General features: G+C 36.5%; 2 protein-coding genes and 1 pseudogene across 2 annotated transcripts; 2 read left to right on the forward strand and 1 right to left on the reverse strand.

Moving 5' to 3' along the window:
• The first annotated feature begins 9,432 nt into the window (after nt 1-9,432).
• On the forward strand, nt 9,433-10,067 carry LOC140175055 (anthocyanidin 3-O-glucoside 2''-O-glucosyltransferase-like; annotated as a pseudogene).
• A 1,521-nt stretch (nt 10,068-11,588) lies between these two features.
• On the forward strand, nt 11,589-15,874 carry LOC112710387 (protein EMSY-LIKE 1). The gene is made up of 10 exons (XM_025762580.3): nt 11,589-12,021; nt 12,660-12,825; nt 12,919-13,028; nt 13,130-13,247; nt 13,461-13,691; nt 13,940-14,008; nt 14,466-14,705; nt 14,799-14,867; nt 14,970-15,033; nt 15,476-15,874. The coding sequence occupies exons 2-10, from the start codon at nt 12,739-12,741 to the stop codon at nt 15,523-15,525; spliced, it is 1,038 nt and encodes a 345-aa protein (XP_025618365.1). The 5' UTR covers nt 11,589-12,021; nt 12,660-12,738; the 3' UTR covers nt 15,526-15,874.
• Nucleotides 15,875-16,763: 889 nt separating this feature from the next.
• LOC112710389 (11 kDa late embryogenesis abundant protein) lies at nt 16,764-17,936 on the reverse strand. The gene is made up of 2 exons (XM_025762583.3): nt 17,755-17,936; nt 16,764-17,252 (listed from the first exon to the last, which is right to left on the reverse strand). Exons 1-2 carry the CDS (start codon nt 17,860-17,862, stop codon nt 16,950-16,952), a joined length of 411 nt encoding a protein of 136 aa, XP_025618368.1. The 5' UTR covers nt 17,863-17,936; the 3' UTR covers nt 16,764-16,949.
• Nucleotides 17,937-18,400: the final 464 nt, after the last annotated feature.

Below are 18,400 nucleotides of genomic sequence, written 5' to 3' on the forward strand. Positions count from 1 at the left end.
TATTCATCTTTCAAAAATTTTATTATTTATCCTACGACGCGTACTAACTTAAGCTCAAAAAAGCGCAAAAATCATTGCCCAACCTATATGGTCGCCAAGATAAAGCGACGAGGTTTAAGTTAGTGTAAAGAAGTTATGTACGCTGATCATGACCATAACTCAGATAAACGATGACTAAGTTGGTCCAAGAAAGGTCCTAAAACGTATCCCACAAATAACTTAAGTTAAAAATGACCAACCTCTAAAAGGTCGGACACCCAGTTTTTAAAATGGAATAAGAGTCATCATAAAAGTTTTTACCTTATGAAAATTCGAAATGAATTCAAAGGTAAAAAATTTCAGAAAATAATTTCAATAACAAAGCGTTCATAAGCAAAAGATGTAGTAAAATTTGTTGTTCAAAACAAATCTTTAAGGATCTAAAAGTTCAAACAAAAACTACTTAAAGAGTATCCATAACTACTTCTATTACAAAAAATACATTATTTTCAGAAAAACCCCAAGGTTAGGACATCAAGGACAATTAGACATGTCCAATAAGAGGATTCTGATCATCAGAGGCCACGCTGGTAGCATTCTCGGGTTGAGGTAAAAAAGTTGGAACGTTATCCTCAGGACGGATAGGAGGAATGTCTTCCAAAGGCTGGGAGGTTTTCCTAGTCGACTCACTCGAGGCCTTCAAGTCAGGCATGGGAATGTCCCCTTCCTTTGGTAACTGAACAATTTTCCCATCAACGACGATCATGTCGGGGTTAAGGTGAGAAAAGTCTACCTCGAGAACAATAATCCGAAGCTAGGCCCTCAGATTTTCCATCATCTCGTGCATCCCTTCAGCGACAGACTCCTCCAACTCAGAATACTATTCCTTTAACCGATTTACCTCATCTTTTAAGTCCAAATTCTCCCCATAAACTCGGGTATAACTCTCTTTGGCCTTCTTCTTCAAGCCTTCGACCATAGCACAAGCAGCCTCAGCTTGTTTTGCTTTTTTCCGAGATTTTAAAAGGTCAGACTCAAGCACCCCTTTTTCCCTTCTATCTCCTTTTTGTCTCTATCAAGGATGGCACTTCAACTTGCAAATCAGCCAACATTTGCTGAGGTAGTGTTTGGTTGATGTTCATGTCTCATTGAGACATGGACACGGTGACACATGTCTGCTGTTTGGTTTGGTAAGACACAGATTTTCAAAAGACACGGGAGGACACGGATGGACATAGAGACACTAAATTTGTGTACCTCCAATTTGGTGAGACACTGAGACACAACTTATGAGACACTGATTTTTTACTCTTTTACCCTTATTAAATTTTTAAAATTTGTCCTCTTATTTCTCCAAATCTTTTTTTTCTCTTCCTCTTTTAGATTATACAACCAAATTTATCTTTCTATTTTTTTCAAAAAACAATTGTACATTTAATTTTTTTATTTATTTAAATTTTGATTAATTTTTAATAAATTTTAAGCTTTAGTTTTCTATTTTTTTCAAGAAAAATTATATATTTAATATTTGAATGATAATTAAAAATGATATTAGAAGAAATAAAAATTTAATGGTGATGATATACAGTGTTTGGGATAATGGGTATACAGTGATGGAGATAAAATTTGTTGTTAAATAAAGGGTAATTCAGTCTTTTTTAAATATATGTGTCTTGTTCTTTATTTTTGCCAAACACAATACATAGACACAAATATTTTATGTCCATGTCTTTAATGTCTGTGTCTTTGTGTCTATGTCTCATTATATACATCAACCAAACGGAGCCTGAGTGTCACCAAAAGGAGTTTTTCCAACTCCTTCAATAGAGCGGAGCATATCCTAACCGTCTGAATACTACCTCAAATGAGGATTTTCAAGTGATTTTGTAAAGAGATATCATACATAGCTATAAAGCTATGAGGGAGGATGTGCTTCTCACAAAATTCAACCACGTCAAAACCAGTATCATAGACTAACCAATTTAGAGGACCCCGATTCCGATGTCTTTTGTTTTGGGGGGTTTGACTCTAAAAAAGAAGGCACGGGAGTACGCTTTGAGAACTAGGAGGGGGAATATCGGATAACGACATACCAAGCAAGGAAGTACTTGAGTCCAATTTATTAGGAGAGGGGGTGTCCGATTCTCTGAGTTCTGCAATTAAATAGCCTAAGCTTTGGCGTTCTTCTTGGCCTGTTGAACTTTCTGATAAGCCTTCGAACCACTACTCATTTTTTCTACAAAAAAGAAATTAGAAGAAATCAGATAAAAGCAACACAACTCAGGTCAGAGACAAACATTTGTAGAAGACAAGTAAACTACCTAATTCGGTACGAATATAACTCAGTTTCCCGAGTAGGAAATTCTTTGTGTCGAGATTTGGAGCCTGTCCCCAAGCTTCTTGCAAAAATTTCACTACAGCCTCTTCCAGCTCATCCAAATCTTCCAAGCCATACTTATCAATGGTAGAGACCTTTGCCCAGTACAAGTTAAAAAAGGGGTTTACCATCCTCCCTAAAAGGTCTGGTATTCTCGGTAGCTCATACTTTGAAATAGTAATTTTTGAAATTATGGAAAAATTCATCAAAAATGGAAAAAAAATTTCGACCTTTATAACTCAGAATGAAACTCATTGTTGTTTGACAAAACTAAAAGGTTTTATGAGTTGAAATAAATAAAAGAATATCATGGAGAAAATTGGTAAAGCAAGTTCTCGGCGCATAAGCTGGTAAACTTTCAAAAAACCCCATGAATTTGAATGGACCTGGGAAGGAGCAACTTTACAAATTTGAGAATCTTAATTTTGAAGCCAGAAAAGGACAAGAAAACCCCAAGTCGGGTAAAGAGACAATCATACAGAAACATAAAGTGATCTTCTGACCTGTTAAGTCAGGAAAAACAGATACCGTCCTCAGAATCAGGAGCAACTATCTCATACTTTCCCTCATTCTCTTGGTCTCTACAGATCCTACGATGTCTACGAGAAGCTTCTATATACTCGTTATCAACTATTGAAACGGTAGAAAGAATAGAAATATCTACCCATTCTAGCAACTCCTCAGGAGCTTTAGTCGACATTCTTAGAACAACTGAACGAGACATATAGAAGCTACCCCTATATTTTAATAAAAGGAAAATTATTACTATAAATCGGTGGAAACAAAAAAGAATTCGAATTTTCATCAAGAACAAAAAACAAAGTCAAGAAGATGCAAGGACAAACCAAAAATTGAGGAAAGTAAAACACATTGTGGAAAAAAAATGATGTTGCCTCCAGAAACCAAAAAGTAACACCATTTAGGGGCATTACGAAGGACAAACCAACACACCAACGTGCAAACAGTAAAGCAATAACAATAAGCATCAGCATGTAAAGAAACTAATTTTTCATGGAAAATTCAACACCAGAAACAACAAAATTTTCTACTTCCAAAATAAAAGATACCACCAAAGACAAGTTTGTATCCAAATAGGTGCAAAAATAGAAAATAAGAAGCCAACCTTTGTTCATTGAAGGGAAGGTGAGCAGCAAAAACACGAACGTTTCTTTTCAAGAAAGCTCCAAATGACTCCCTTCAAAGTCTTAAAAAAGAACAAATTTTGAAAGAAAAAAATGGGATTCATAGGAGAAGATGAAAAGATTGAAAAAAATGGAACAAATAACCATTTGGGAAGAAGAAGAAACAAAAAATAAGAAAGAGAAAAGGGGGAGTATTTATAAGACCCAAGGGGCAAAAGGGTAAAACCACCCCCTCATTTAAAGAACGCGCACGGTTACTAACATAACCGTAAACCACATGTCAAAAGAATATGAAAAGGTATGGCGTTTGAAGTTTAAAAAATTATATCGTGTTTTCGACCTATAAAAAGGCGGCTAATCCGATAAGATGAAACCAAATAAAAAATGCTTGACTGACTTATTTTTCTTGAATTTGACTAATATAAAAGCTCAGTCTCAAACAAAGATATTATTCATACCCTGACTCAACACATAGTCAGGCCCAAAAAAAGAAGCCCAAGTACAATCAATACATATCTGACCTCAAAGAGGTCAGGAGAAGCATTACAAGGAGCAATTCTATTCATAACTAATTCCTATTATCTCTCACCTACTTCCAGAAGAAAGATTTTATCAAATTCCTAACAAAAAGGGGTTAGTTATCCACCAGCAAAGGTGAAACTATCTTACAGAAGTTATTGACCCTGCATTTATAAATACCAAACACTCTTCAGGTATATTTAAATCTAATCTACACATAAAAAAACCTGCTTAAACCCTTGCTAATTTAAGTATCGAAGTCTCTTGCAGATATCATCCCTCACCTCCTCACGAGGAACTCGGACGGCGGCCCCTCGACATTCACGCAAGTCGGGCACTGCCCGTAAAGGAGTTTAGACCTCACATCTAGGCCCAAAAGCAACCCATTTTAGGTTTGCATACAAAATCATCCTTAAGATTTAAAACCAAATTTTAAAACGTTCTTTTTACTTAAATATTAAAATTTTGTACCAAATTACCCATAACAAAAAAAATAAAAAATAAAAAGAGAAAGAGAGTGTTTCTGCTCATACGAAGGGGAAAAGAAAGAAGAAGAAAAAGTTGTCCACGATCCACCTTTATCTCCACTTTTGTCGCCACCTCCATACGATTTTGGTTCCTAAGGTAAGGACGATCTTAAAATCAAGTTAAATCATAAGGACGATTTTGTATGCAAAAAAAAAATTAAAAACAAAAAAAAATTTTGACACCAAAATCGTACTTAATCCTAATTATAACTTATAACTAGTCTCACTAGAATATCGTTCACTAGTATTATCTTTTTACTGTCATCTGCTTGCATTTGTTTCATAATTACGACCATATACTATTGTTACAAGAAGATTACCAAACTTATGGGATCTAAGAGCAAAGACTATTTAAATTCCAACTATCAAAATCTCAAATATCTTCTATATAAAGATGTGAATCTAAGACATAAAGAAACTTTTGTCACCACAATCTTAAATCAGACCAATAACAATACCAAAGTAAAGAAGATCCATCATGGAGCTAAAAGACCACCCATTTTCCATGGTGTATTGAGCCTTCAGAAGAAAAATGAGGTATTGGTAGATCTTACATAACCCAAAATAGAGAGATTAGCAAATACTTATGTTATAAGATAGAAAACCATTTAAAAAATAGGGTAAAAAACTAAAATAAGCCATGGTAGGTTTAATATTACACGAATAAGCCAATGGAAAAATTGATTCAGCAATCAACCAACGTGCATAACTATATAATTCGAATCACCACGATTCGAACTCAATTTGAATGTAGTTCGAATTAGTGCAATTCGAACTACTCACACCCACGCATGCAACGTAATTCGAATTGATGCAATTGGAATTAGCTTCATATAATTCGAATCATGCTGATTCGAATTAGCATGAGGTTGCAGCACTATATAATTCGAATATCACTGATTCGAACTATGCACGTTTTGCCACTGGTAGTAATTCGAATTGGGGTGTTTCGAATTACACATTGGTGAATTCGAATTGTGCTAGTTCGAATTAGTGAGGATGTTCACGTTTTGTATTGTTGGTTCACCATAGAGGTCTAGAAATTAAATGCATACATATGGGGGACAATAAGATAGTTACCGAAAGTAGCATTGAAAGGTCGTTTTCAAAGTACAACATCATGATAAAGTTCTAACGAACCGAAACATAAATAGTCAAAGTACAATAACAAAGTTTGATAAAATACAACAATGAACATGAAAAAAAGCCATACAAGATACAACAATCATCTAAAAAGATGTGAACTGGTGAAGCAACGACGGCGTACCCGTGTCCTCTGGCCTCTCCGGATAAGCGGCTCCTCATCCTCAATCTCATCATCCTCGTCGTCTGGGGCAGGCTGTGCAGGTGGCCTAGGCTGGACAGAGGCCCCAGATGGCCCGGCACCTGAATGTGACGCAGCAGTATAGGCGGAGGGAGGAGTACCACCCAATGCAAAAGGGTCAGCAGCTGGCATCGTAGGAGGCTCGTTAAGAAAGACAGCTAAAGGTGTAGGCGTGCCGGAACTCTGACCACACCGACGGGCCGCATCATCCTCCTGCATGATGGTAGTAAGCTCATCTAGAAAGTGTGAACCGCTGTATGCCGCATCAAGCCCGTCAGCTGCCAGGAAGTCTGAAAACATGGAACCCGGGCTAACCCAAGGCGTACTCTCCTGAAGTGTCTGATCATCGGCAGGGACACCAACGAAGTAATCGCCTAGCAGCCCTGAGCCAAGTCCACTGTCACCCTGATATGTGCCGTCATCCATACCGGAGCTGTACCACTCACCTCCATGCCCTACATGATGGGGAGTAACACCCCCTATTGTAGCATGCCCTCCAGCGTCCCCACCATGATCGCCGTTGTCGTTGTGACCATGATGTCCGTGATCGTCGGCCGCAGCACGCACTCTCCGTCTGCCTCCGTGGCCTCTTTGTCGTCCTCCAGGGCAACCGTCCCCATCACCCTCCTCTATAGCCTGCTCCAACCACCTCCACTCGCGCTGGCTCCGACGTGTTCCCACACGAGCTCTCCTCTCGACCTGACGCTTATCCGGGACGTCGTCAACACGATCCATGTCGAGAACTCGCCCAGGACCCCTCTGCGACGCCTCTACCGGAATAGGAACGGCTCTCGGATCACTCAAATACATCTCTGGTGACAGAAACTTCTTTCCATGCTGACTCTACCACTGCAGGTAATCATGTGATAGTCCAGGGTCTGCAACAACATCGAATCGAAGAACGTGGTCGGCATGACTATCCCAATGAAGATGCCATATCTGAAGAGCCGACGAGAACCAATGATTACCCCCTCTCATGTTTCGACATCAGAAAGTCGATGTTCAGGGCGGGATGTGGGCGGGGCTGGACTCCGTCGAACTGCGGTAAAATCCTATCTATCTGATGCCACTCTATCACGGCAAAGTATATCAGTGACATCACAGATCGCCACATCGCCGTATGCCGAGGCTCCAACACCTCCGGATGCACAACCTGTAGTACCTCGGGGGAGCTATAGAGCATCCAGATAAATTGCAGAAAGATTCCATCATTTTTCTGTTCAATCCATAATCTAAAGTCATAAAGTTTAATTAATTAAATAAACATTGCCGGTTAGTATACTCACATCGGTGGCCTGTAACATGTCTAGCCTCAGTCTCCAGTTCTGTACTCTAGGTCTCTTCTCGCCACCGGGAGGGTTGTAACCTGACCACCTGCATCTCACATTGGTGTTACAACTAATTAAAAGTGTGACAGATTTGTATAACATAAGAAGCGAACATGTAATCAACTATTTTAAATTGAAATAGAATGGTCTACGTACGGTACCTTGAGGCCAAGGGCCAGCTGCACGTATCATACCCAGCCGGCCTAAACCTAGGAAAGTGCCAGAAGATCCAAGATTGAAGTAACTGAAATGGACCCGCTAACTTTACCACATGTCTGTTTGCCACTTGGCACATGCACCAGTACAACCATGCTAGTGCTGCAGACCCCCAGCTGTAGGTACCCATCTCCTCAAGTCTAGCAACGTATAAAAGCCATCTGATGTGAATGCGGTTGCCAGACTTGTCGGTAAATAGCTGACGAGCAAAGCGCCGCACAGTCTCCTCATCGGCTCCCGCGGGGCACTCCCCAAAAGTCTCCTGGAACCAAGTGCAGTTTACAGCTAACTTCTGAACTTGGCTCAGAGGAGGAATCACTCCAAGTAACTCCTGGAACCACACCCTGGCAGGACGGCCACCCTCGATGTATACATGGAAATCTGTAAGGCAACCACTGACATAGCATCCGTCCACTGGCAACCCCAACTGGTATGCCACATCCTGAAGTGTGATCGTGCACTCTTCGAACAGCATGTGGAAGGTGTGCGTCTCCGGACGCCACCGCTTGACGAATGCACTAACAAGGGACTCATCTAATTGGAACCATCTATCGTTCAACCTAGCAAGATGGTATAATCTGGCTATCTGCAGGTACGAAACGTATCTCTCATCCAGTGGCATGCCCTGATGCCGCCGCATGCTCGAGATGCAACGCTGGGGCTGCCAAAACCATGACCGCATACAAAAGCAATATAATAAACCACATACAAAAGTAATATAATAAACCACTACCAAAAGCGCATTTAAACCCACTTACATAAACCGCATACAGTACCGCTACAACATGCAAAACCACTTAACATAAACCACTACCAATACCACATGCAAAGCCAGTAACGGAAATCGCTAAACTAAACCGCCTATCAAACCACAAACGAAACCACTTCAACAAACCACATGCAATACCACCAACAAAAACCACGTGCTGCATCAAAAAAATAACCAACAAAAAAACACTAACCTCCTCGTTGATGCCCCGGCAATATGAGCCACTCCATCCAACCGATATAGTCTACCTGGATCGTCCTCCATCAGCTAAATACTCTGCTCCAGCCTTTATCGGAGCGAAACTGGGTCATTTTCTCTGGGATTTGGTGGAGTCTAAGAGTGGAAAAGTGGTTCGAATGGGGTGGATTCGAACTCCTTTTATAGAAAAATCTTGTGTAATTCGAAACACCCCAATTTGAATTACTACTAGTGGCCAAACGTGCATAGTTCGAATCAGTGAGATTCGAATTATATAGTGTTGCAACCTCATGCTAATTCGAATCAGCATGATTCGAATTATATGAAGCTAATTCGAATTGCATCAATTCGAATTACGTTGCATGCGTGGGTGTGAGTAGTTCGAATTGCACTAATTCGAACTACATTCAAATTGAGTTCGAATGTGGTGATTCGAATTATATAGTTATGCATGTTGGTTGATTGTTGAATCAATTTTTCCATTGGCTTATTCGTGTAATATTAAACCTACCATGTCTTATTCGTGTAATATTAATCTTCCTCAAGCAGGATACCATTGCTCTGATATCATGTTAGAAAGGGTAAGAGAGAACAATAAAAAAAGATTTCTGTGTCTATTCAAGTTGTTTGAAATGATACAATATAAAAGTGTATTTATAGGTGTTAAGAGAATCAAAATAATAAAGACGTAATATCTTATATATAATAAATATTCAGATATGTTAAATAATTCTAATAAATGCTAATTGATTTTAATATATTCTAACATTTACCATCCTTATATAATAAAATTAGGGCAAATTACTAAAATAAATTATTTGAAAACCAATATTACTGAAATACAACTTTTAAATATTACATACGCAAATATAACTTTCATATTACTATAGAAATTGCTCTAGGGGTATAGTAGATTAGGATTTGTACATTAATCGCGATTGGAGTGCAGCGATTTATGTTGGATTGCGTAAAAGTAGAAACCACTACACCCCTCAAGCAATTTTTTCATGAATATGAATAGGCATAAACCGCGCCTGATGATGATATTATTCCTTCAAATTTTATACACATGAAATCCGATTCCTAGTTGAATCAAGGAAAAACATTGAGTTTGGAAGTGGTGTTTGTTTATACGATCGGTTCTACACTGGTACAAAGCTGGCGGATGCAGTAGAATTCAAAAGTTGCAGACAAATCGATGGGCTTTTTGCTGATTACATTGAAACTGTTCTTGAAAAGCCATGTTTGCTTTCAGGACTTTTTTTTACCAGAGCCATTTGACATAGATTTGGACAAAATCATGGCTTAATTGATGAAGCGTTACTAGAAGGGTTTAAAGAAAGAGTTGAAGAGAAGTTGTGTATGGTGGATGGGTGCAGCAACAATTAGTTTTGGAGCACCCTTCTGTTGAATGCTTCATAACACATTGTGATTCAGCTTCCATAACGAAGGCTCTTGTGAACACGTATCAGATTATGCTCTTGCCATGTTTGGGATCTGATTATATTATAAATGCAAGGATGATGACTAGAAAATTAAAGGTTGCGGTTAAAGTGGAAAAAGGTGAAGATGATGGGTTTTTTAGCTGAGAGGATGTGTACAAAGCTGTTAAGACCGTGACGGATGATGAGAGTGAAGTTGAAAGAGCGGTAGGGGTATCACGATTTTTGCCTATTTCAGATTTATGAAGAAATTGTTAGAGGGGTATAGTGGTTTCTGCTTTTACATAATCCAACGTAAATCGTTGCATCTCAATTGTGGTTTGCGTACAAATTCTAATCCATTATACTCCTATAGCGATTTTTATAGTAATATGAAAGTCGCGTTTACGAGTACAATGTTTAAAAGTTGTATTTCGATAATATTAATTTTTAAACAATTTATTTTAGTAACTTGCCCATAAAATTATGTAATAAACAAATGTAAGAAACTTTTTTTTTATTATATATAGGTTTATTCATAATTTTTTTCTTTTATATTTATATATTAGATAACTTTATAAAAACAAAATTGAAAAAATTATTATATGAAATTACATTAAAGAGCTAATTTCAATATGTCTATCGTATAAAATATTTTATAAAATTATTTAATTATATCTAATCTTTTCGGATGATTGTTTAATATAAAGAATTATTATTTTGCTAACATAGTATTACATGTTTAGATGCACATAAAATTATTTATTATATCAAAAGTAAGTTAAAATTAAATTTTAAATTTAACTTGTTCAGGAGAAAAAAAAGTTCTTTTTACTAATTAACTGAAAAAGTAAAAATACCGGTGAACAAATATTTAAGAAAAAAAAATTCTAAATGGTTCATGGTAATTATCTTGAAAGATAACAAGGCTCTCAACAAAAAAAATATTTTTTTGGTCTCTGATATTTATTTTTATGAGACTGATTAGTCTATTTATCAATATTTTCTATATCTATTAACGAATAAGCCTACATAATATGTTAAATTGTTGATTTATTCATTAAGAACTAACTAGGATTGACAAATTCTTTTTTGTTAGTAGTTTCGTTGTCTTCTAAAGATAATTGTCAAGATCATTTAGTTTTTCTTATTACCTTTGTAAATATATTAGCTAAATTTATTGTGTAAAATTAAGAAATATTAGTAGTTTTAAAATTACTTTTACTTATAAAAATTAAATAAAAGATATATTAATAATTAACGTATCATATAAATATATTTTGAATAAAAATTATTGACAAATAGACTAACCAATATCATGAAATTAAATATCAAATACCAAAAAAGATATTTTTTTTTATGAGAGGGTTGATAGTTCTTAAAAAAAAATTGTCTGAGAGACTAAGACCGAGATGAGGATTCATTCCATTTTTAATAAAAAATGTTTAAAATAATAATAATAAAGTTTAATTATTCTATTGGTCTCTACAATTTCGTAAAATTTTTAATTAGGTTTTTATATATTTTTTTTAATTAAGTCTTTGCACCAATTTTTTTTAATTGGGTTCTTATTTTTTTTTTATTTGATTCTTGTATTATTTTTTTAATTAGATTCCTATACAATTAAGTTAATTACTGTCAAAAGAGACCTAATTAAAAAAAATGATGTAAGAATCTAATTAAAGAAAAAAAAAATATAAGAATCTAATTAAACATTTCGTGAAACTATAGACCAATAGAGTAAAACCTAATAATAATAATAATAATAATAATAATAATAATAAAGGCGGGTTAACAGGACCGTGACTGTCTGACTGATAAGCCGCTGGTAGTGTCGTTTCGTTCGGTTTAGCCGTTTAGGGTTTCTCTTGTCCAGCGTCTCAGCCTCTCTCTCTCTTCCCTTTCTCCTCTCACTCGCCTTTCCAAGCCCGTCGCAGTGCCAGTCTGCCACCGCCCTTGCTTCGTTGGAAGGACCGAGAGAGGTTTCTGCTCTGCCGTCGCTGCTTCTTCTCCCCGCGCCGGAGGTTTGTCACCGCTCGCCGAAGCTCGTTTGTATCGTTTCTGCTCTCTGAACTCTCGCCGTGAATTCTGTCCTGCTTGAGTTTCTCCTCTCGTTGGAGCTCGTCGGCGTTGCTGATTCTCGTCACCATACTCGTTTCTATGCTTCTCCTCGCTGATTCTGCTCTGCTTTTACTTCTGGTTCTCGTCGCCGTCGGTTCAGGTAGGCCTCCGCCTCCCTCTCCCTCTCAGCCACAATTCGTCCCTTCCCTGTCCCTAGCCCTAACCCTGCCATTGTGATTCTTGTGCTGATTTCATTGTTCCATTGAATCTTTTACGTTGTGTTCTGATTTAGGGTTTCTCTTGCAATTGAATCCTTTCTGTTCCGACGCTGAGCTTGCGCTGGTTTTTTCTTTTATCACACTTTAGTTTTAGTTGTAAAACATGAGTATCCAACAAGTTATGGTGATGGAGAATCGAAATGTGATGAAGATTAAAGAATTGAAGGACCACGCCCTTTTTTGTGGTTTATTGTTGAATTTGTTTACTGTTTGAATTGAAGGATAACTAATGTGTTGCTGAATTTGGTTTCAAATTGTGCTTTATGCTTGATCTTGTGTTGATTTAATGTTTGATGGGCGGGTATATCTTCCTGATCTTATGAGAAAAATGAGTTTGGCACCCCATTGCCATCCCTACTCTCTCTGTCTATCTCTCACATTCTAAGAACCCTAATATTTAGTGGATTAAATCGGAAATTGGAAATTTTCATTCACATCATCAATGTTTACCTATCTGCAAAATCCTTTTTTCATTAATTTTTGTTGCCAGTGACCATCTTTTTCCTTCAAATCTAAACAGAATTCTGAGCAGCAGTGGTTTTGCTGGCAATGGGAAATTTGCTGTAGCTTCTATTCCGCACTCTTGATAGTATAGTGAGATGGAAGCTCAAATTCATCAATTAGAGCAGGAAGCTTATTCTGCTGTCTTACGTGCTTTCAAAGCACAATCTGATGCTCTTACTTGGGTATATACCTCATTTAATTTTCAAAATCTGTTTTATTATCTTTACATTTTCTAGCTTTGGAAATATATTAACAATATATTATATATGAATCAGGAGAAGGAAGGTTTGATAACTGAGCTTAGGAAGGAGTTGAGGGTTTCTGACGATGAACACAGAGAACTTCTTAATAGGGTTAACGCTGATGAAATTATCCACCGGATACGGTATTGTAATTAGTTGCAATGTTGTTGCAATGCATATAGTGAGACACAGAATTTAATTGATTAAATTGTTTTACAATGTTATGTGATGAAAATACAATCAGTGAATGGAGACAAACTGGACTTTACCAACCTGCAAGGCGCAGCACATCTCAACCTATTCATGACGTTTTACCCAGTCCAAGTATTTCTGCTCCCAAAAAGCTAAAGACATCCCATTCGGTACCACTTTTTCTTGTATAATATATTATGTTGACTTTAACAGCACTGTTTCTATGTTCAAATTAACAACTGCAATTGTAGGAGGTATTATGAACCAGAGGCTAAAAGCTGAATAATTGAATTGCAATTATCTTCATTACTAGAGAAATACATAGAAAAAAATAATGACTTGACATCTGTTTGGTTTTGTATTTTCTAAAAATTTTGGCACAGGGTGGTCAATCGTTGCCTACTCCGTCTTTGGGGAGGCCTGGGCCTTATCCTTCTGCTGGAGCCACTGGGGCTAGGCATTTCATGAGCCGCAGCTCTTCGAATGCTCTTGCATCTAATGTACCTTCCGAGGCCGCAGGTTTTGATCCATTGATCGGGAAGAAAGTTTGGACTAGATGGCCTGAAGACAACCACTTCTATGAGGCTGTTATAACTGATTACAGTCATACCGATGTATGTTTGTTTTAATAGTTGTAAATGTCCTTAGTTTTTAATGCATAGGTTTCTCATGGTTAGTTTCAGTTCCTTTTTTAAGGTGAATTAAGTGGACAAGTCTAATGCTTCCACATGTAAGATATCATAGAAAACTATGATTAATTATGATTAGTACCAAATCCTGTAAGTGCAAATCAGGTCGTTTTGAATAATTTTCTTGGTTAAATTATCAATCTTTTAAGATATATATATTTTTTTCTTTGCAGGGTCGGCATGCTCTGGTTTATGATATTCGTACGGCAAATGAGACTTGGGAATGGGTTGATCTCAAAGAGGTAATTGTTTCTTTTGATTTGTTTTATATGAGCATTGAGCATTACTAATCAGCCTTGAATGGTTTACGTGTAAAGCAATAGTGAAAATTCGTTAATGAAAAGGAGAGACATTGAACCAGTTGATATTATTATCAAAGTTGTACTTTCGAAGATGACAACCACCACCACAGTCCTATTGTTGTTATTGTTCTTTGTTATTGATATTTTTAATTGATGCTTTCTATCTTTACAATAAATTTGAGAGCTAAGTCTTATGCACCAAAAGGAGAATGAGAAAAATGTTTGAAGAGTAGCAGGATAGATCATACTTTTATTATGTTAAAATTTACCGATATAAATAAATAAAACGACAAAAATGATTTCACCATTTCCATCCAAAGATGTATATGTAGCTAGTGACTTGGTGGATGTGTATTTGTTAGAGAAGATCTTTTGTGTTAAAGACAATCACCTGCAGATCTCTCCTGAGGATATACGATGGGATGGTGAAGATCCTGGTATACACCGTAGAATTGGAAGTAGTGGGCAAGGTCGTGGAGTTAAAAAGTTCTTTAGTCGCGGTGGTGATTCTTTAGGCGCAGGAAGAGGGAGAGGACCTAAGCAGCTCAGAAAAGAATTTCTCCCGCGACAAAATGGTGTTGGAAAGAGAGTTTTGGATGACATTGAGTTGCTGAATACAGAATCACTAGTTAAAGAGGTAGGTTTTTAGATATGCTGTAGCAGTCAGTATGCTATGATGAGAAAAATAGGGAAATTCTATTACTTATCAACAATAGTGATGTTTTATCAGGTTGAAAGGGTTTTCGCTGCAAGTCCTCCTGATTCAGTGGAACTTGAGAAGGCAAAGAAAATGCTGAAAGTGTGATCACCAACCGTCTAGCATTTTCCTTCTTTACATTGTCACCGTGTATGGTTGCTATCCTCATCACTGTATTTACTGTATTTATTGTTTTTTTTACAGGAGCATGAGCAGGCACTCGTGGACGCAATTTCAAGGATTGCAGATGCATCTGAAGGCCAAAGTGGTAGTAATTAGATGGCTACATATTATTGCAGCATACTGTTGCATTCTCAAACCCATTCCTTTTCTTTTCTATTCAATAATAAAAATTAACTAGGTTTGATCAATTTATTCTGGTATGACTCACAAGAAAAAAGGTCCTAGCATCTTGCTTTGGTGATTCTCTTGTCTTCTCTATGAAAAAAATAAATTAGTTGAGATAATTTAAACAGAAGTTACGTGTGGTGTACGCTACTATCTCTCATGTTTTGGATCAGTAAAATGTTGGGGTACAGAAGTAACAAATGATTGGGCTTCTTAAAGTATTGTTGGGGTGTTTGAAGCTTTTTGTTTGATACTAAGGTTTGGGATTAGGTAGCGCAGATTGATCTTTGTTGCATGCTTACTAAGAATTGTTATTATGGCTGTAATCTGTGTAACTATTTCATTATTTGCCTTGTTTACAGAGGGAGAACCGTACATACATGGACAAATTGAATCAATGGACAGAGGTTGAAGACAGCACAGAAACTGGTTGCATGTTGGAGCAAAAGTCTTTTGAACATAAATCTTTTTCTCGCATGAAGTCTTGTGGCAAAAGTCAAATTGTATGCACTTGTAGGACTTTAGATGGATCGAGTAACCAAGATGATGATGCTGATGCACTTTGTCTATCATGTATTTATTTTAACCTTTCCCTGACACTTGTCACTGAAAGGTGCTTGTATGTGCCAGTTTTGTCCTCAGTGACAATCAGGATTCAGAAATATAGATACTAACATTATTAGGCACATATTCAATGTTCATGCAAGTGTAAAAGAATGCAAAAGAAAAAAAGGGGTTCGATGTATGCATTGTTGTTGAAATCTTGATTGGCATGGCTGTTTCAACTAGAAAATTGATTTGGTTCGAAAATTGGTCTGAATGAACCAGTTATTAAACTGACATGAACTAAACATAAACGGGTGTGGGCTGGTTTTGAATTGAAATAAACTGGCTTATCTTTATGTACTTATTTAGAGGAGTTTAATTTTGATGTATTGACAGTTTTAAGTGTTTTATAGAGTAGTTATTTTTACTGATGTTGTATTACTTACATTATTGACAGTGCACTAAAATTAGATTTTTATTTAGAGAAGAAAAAACAAATAATAAATATAGTGAGTCCTCCGGGTACTAAACATGACAAGGTAAAGTAGGAAATCGTTAAGTGATGTGTTTGTGATTGCGTAGTGTGTGAGTTTTTAATATTGTATTGTCTAGGATTGGGAGTACAACGAGCCCTACGTCACTGATAGTTTACAAGTTGAGTTTTATGATCACAAACTGAGAATATCAAATTCATCATCAATTATGATTGCTATTGCCTGTTATGGCCTCATCGGTTCATCAATAATTCAATATACACATTCCCGTAGCAGCAAATTAAATAGCAAAAAATTTGATCCCCGTAATCCAAGAGCGTTGAATCAACTTCGTGACCTTTTAAGTATTCGTCCTCTCAGCGACCAGTCTTCTACTGTGCCATGATTTTGCAGTTCATTTTCTTTGGCCTTGAAGATAAGTTCACGCGGAAGTTAATTAACTTCTCAAAGATTTTCAATAAAGTTAATCCTGAAATGCAGTTGATTGGCTTTGTACATTCTCAAATTATTTTCATCTTTGTGGAAACGTTTGCCCGTTACCATGTTATTTATAGAGGAAAAAAAAAAAACAAAAAAAGAAAAGAAGAGAAAACGCAACTGTCAGCAGGAGTGCTCTTTAACAACACACTTCAATTTATTGAAACACAGTTATAAACTAAACAGAAACTGAAACATGATAAACAGGTAAACAAGATATGTGACATAGTAGTATAGTACTAAGGGCTACACAAACTAAACAATGAAACAAGTCACAAAGGCAGCAGCCTAATTACAGATTCACACTTATTAAGTAATTTCAATTGAAGTTAGACCCTTTTCCATGGGCGGCGGTTGCACCCATGCCTGTAGTTGGACGTGCCATTGGTTGTCCATCACCAGCAGGCTCAGACCCAGGCCCATTTACATCAGTGGACTTAGTGGCAGGCCCAGTGGTGCTGTACGGAGCCCGGTCCATGTGGCCAGCCATGGCGGATATTTTGGCAGCAGCGTTGTGCTCGCGGGCCTCATGCTTCTCCATGTCTGCCTGTTGGATCTTCTCTTCTTTCTTGTGTGTTGCCATCTCCTTCTGTATCGGATCATGAGTTGAAATCTTCTCAGCCTATTGAAAGTTTGAACAAAAAGGACACATCTGTTAGTTCCAAATTTGAAACAATGTTCAAGTAAGATATGTTCTCTCAATGTATTAAATTTATCTAATAAACCATAAGCATAAAAGTAGAAAGATTGTCAAAAAGAAAAAAAAATGCATAAGAAAAATAGAAATCCATGTGTAATTATTTTTATGTAAATTACTTGTTGTGTCAAATCATTTACATCATTCAACTTTTAACTTTGCATCATGTGACAATTTTCTTTTCATTTGAGCATTCTCTTTGAACATTCTCTACAATATCATCATGATCATCGTTATCATCATTATCTTCAATAATAATAATAATAACAGTATGGATAACAATTCGGAGAATAAAAAGGGAAGAAGCAAGGATATATATAGTGGGTAGAATTCATTCAAGAGGCGATGGATCAATCAATTAAAAAAAATTATTTTTATTATTAATTAGAAAATAATTGAAGAAATAAAAGGAAAAAAAAAGAAAAACCTTCTCCGTTACAGTGGCCTTGGTCTTCTCTAGGCCAGACTTGGCAGAGGCGCCAATGTTGGCTGCAGTTTCCTTAGCGTTCTCTACTGCTTTCTTTGTTGCCTGCATTTTCTCAACTTTTCTTCAACACTCGGTTTTATTTTTCTTTATCTGATCTTCTTTTGTTTCGATATATTTGGTTCAGGCATGGCATTATGGCATGCCTTTAAATAGAGTGAAGTGACCCACTCTCTTTTTCACAAGTGTCCAGAAGTGACGCGTGGCAAATATCGTAGAGGCAATTGAGTCACTATAGTATTTGATACTAAACTGACGTGTGTATCTAGGCAATTTACCTACATGTGAAGTTACGAGAAGGAGAATAGATTAGGGATTAGCTGTTTAAGTTTGTGTGGAGGGTTGTACACTTGTACCAGTTTAGAAAATTATATACTAATACTAAATATAAAAAGAGTATACTTTTGATATATTTGTAAATTATTTTATACGGTCATCTAAATCTAGTAATATTTAATTTTGTATAATTATTTATATTATTAATATAAAAAAGAATTATTTTTGTGAATGTAATATTATATAATTTAATATATATATATATATATAAAATTATTATTTTAATATATATTACAATTAAATTTATATAAAA

The sequence above is a fragment of the Arachis hypogaea genome, chromosome 9, assembly GCF_003086295.3.
Source record: "Arachis hypogaea cultivar Tifrunner chromosome 9, arahy.Tifrunner.gnm2.J5K5, whole genome shotgun sequence".
Taxonomy (NCBI): domain Eukaryota; kingdom Viridiplantae; phylum Streptophyta; class Magnoliopsida; order Fabales; family Fabaceae; genus Arachis; species Arachis hypogaea.

What these genes read in the sequence shown, in the direction of transcription:
- LOC112710387 (XM_025762580.3), top strand. Translation starts at nt 12,739, where the DNA reads ATGGAAGCTCAAATTCATCAATTAGAGCAGGAAGCTTATTCTGCTGTC. An exon ending in CTGATTACAGTCATACCGAT is followed by an intron (nt 13,692 to 13,939) that starts GTATGTTTGTTT and finishes TTTTCTTTGCAG; the next exon opens with GGTCGGCATGCTCTGGTTTA. An exon ending in AATGGGTTGATCTCAAAGAG is followed by an intron (nt 14,009 to 14,465) that starts GTAATTGTTTCT and finishes AATCACCTGCAG; the next exon opens with ATCTCTCCTGAGGATATACG.
- LOC112710389 (XM_025762583.3), bottom strand. Translation starts at nt 17,862, where the DNA reads ATGCAGGCAACAAAGAAAGCAGTAGAGAACGCTAAGGAAACTGCAGCC. An exon ending in AGGCCACTGTAACGGAGAAG is followed by an intron (nt 17,253 to 17,754) that starts GTTTTTCTTTTT and finishes AACTTTCAATAG; the next exon opens with GCTGAGAAGATTTCAACTCA.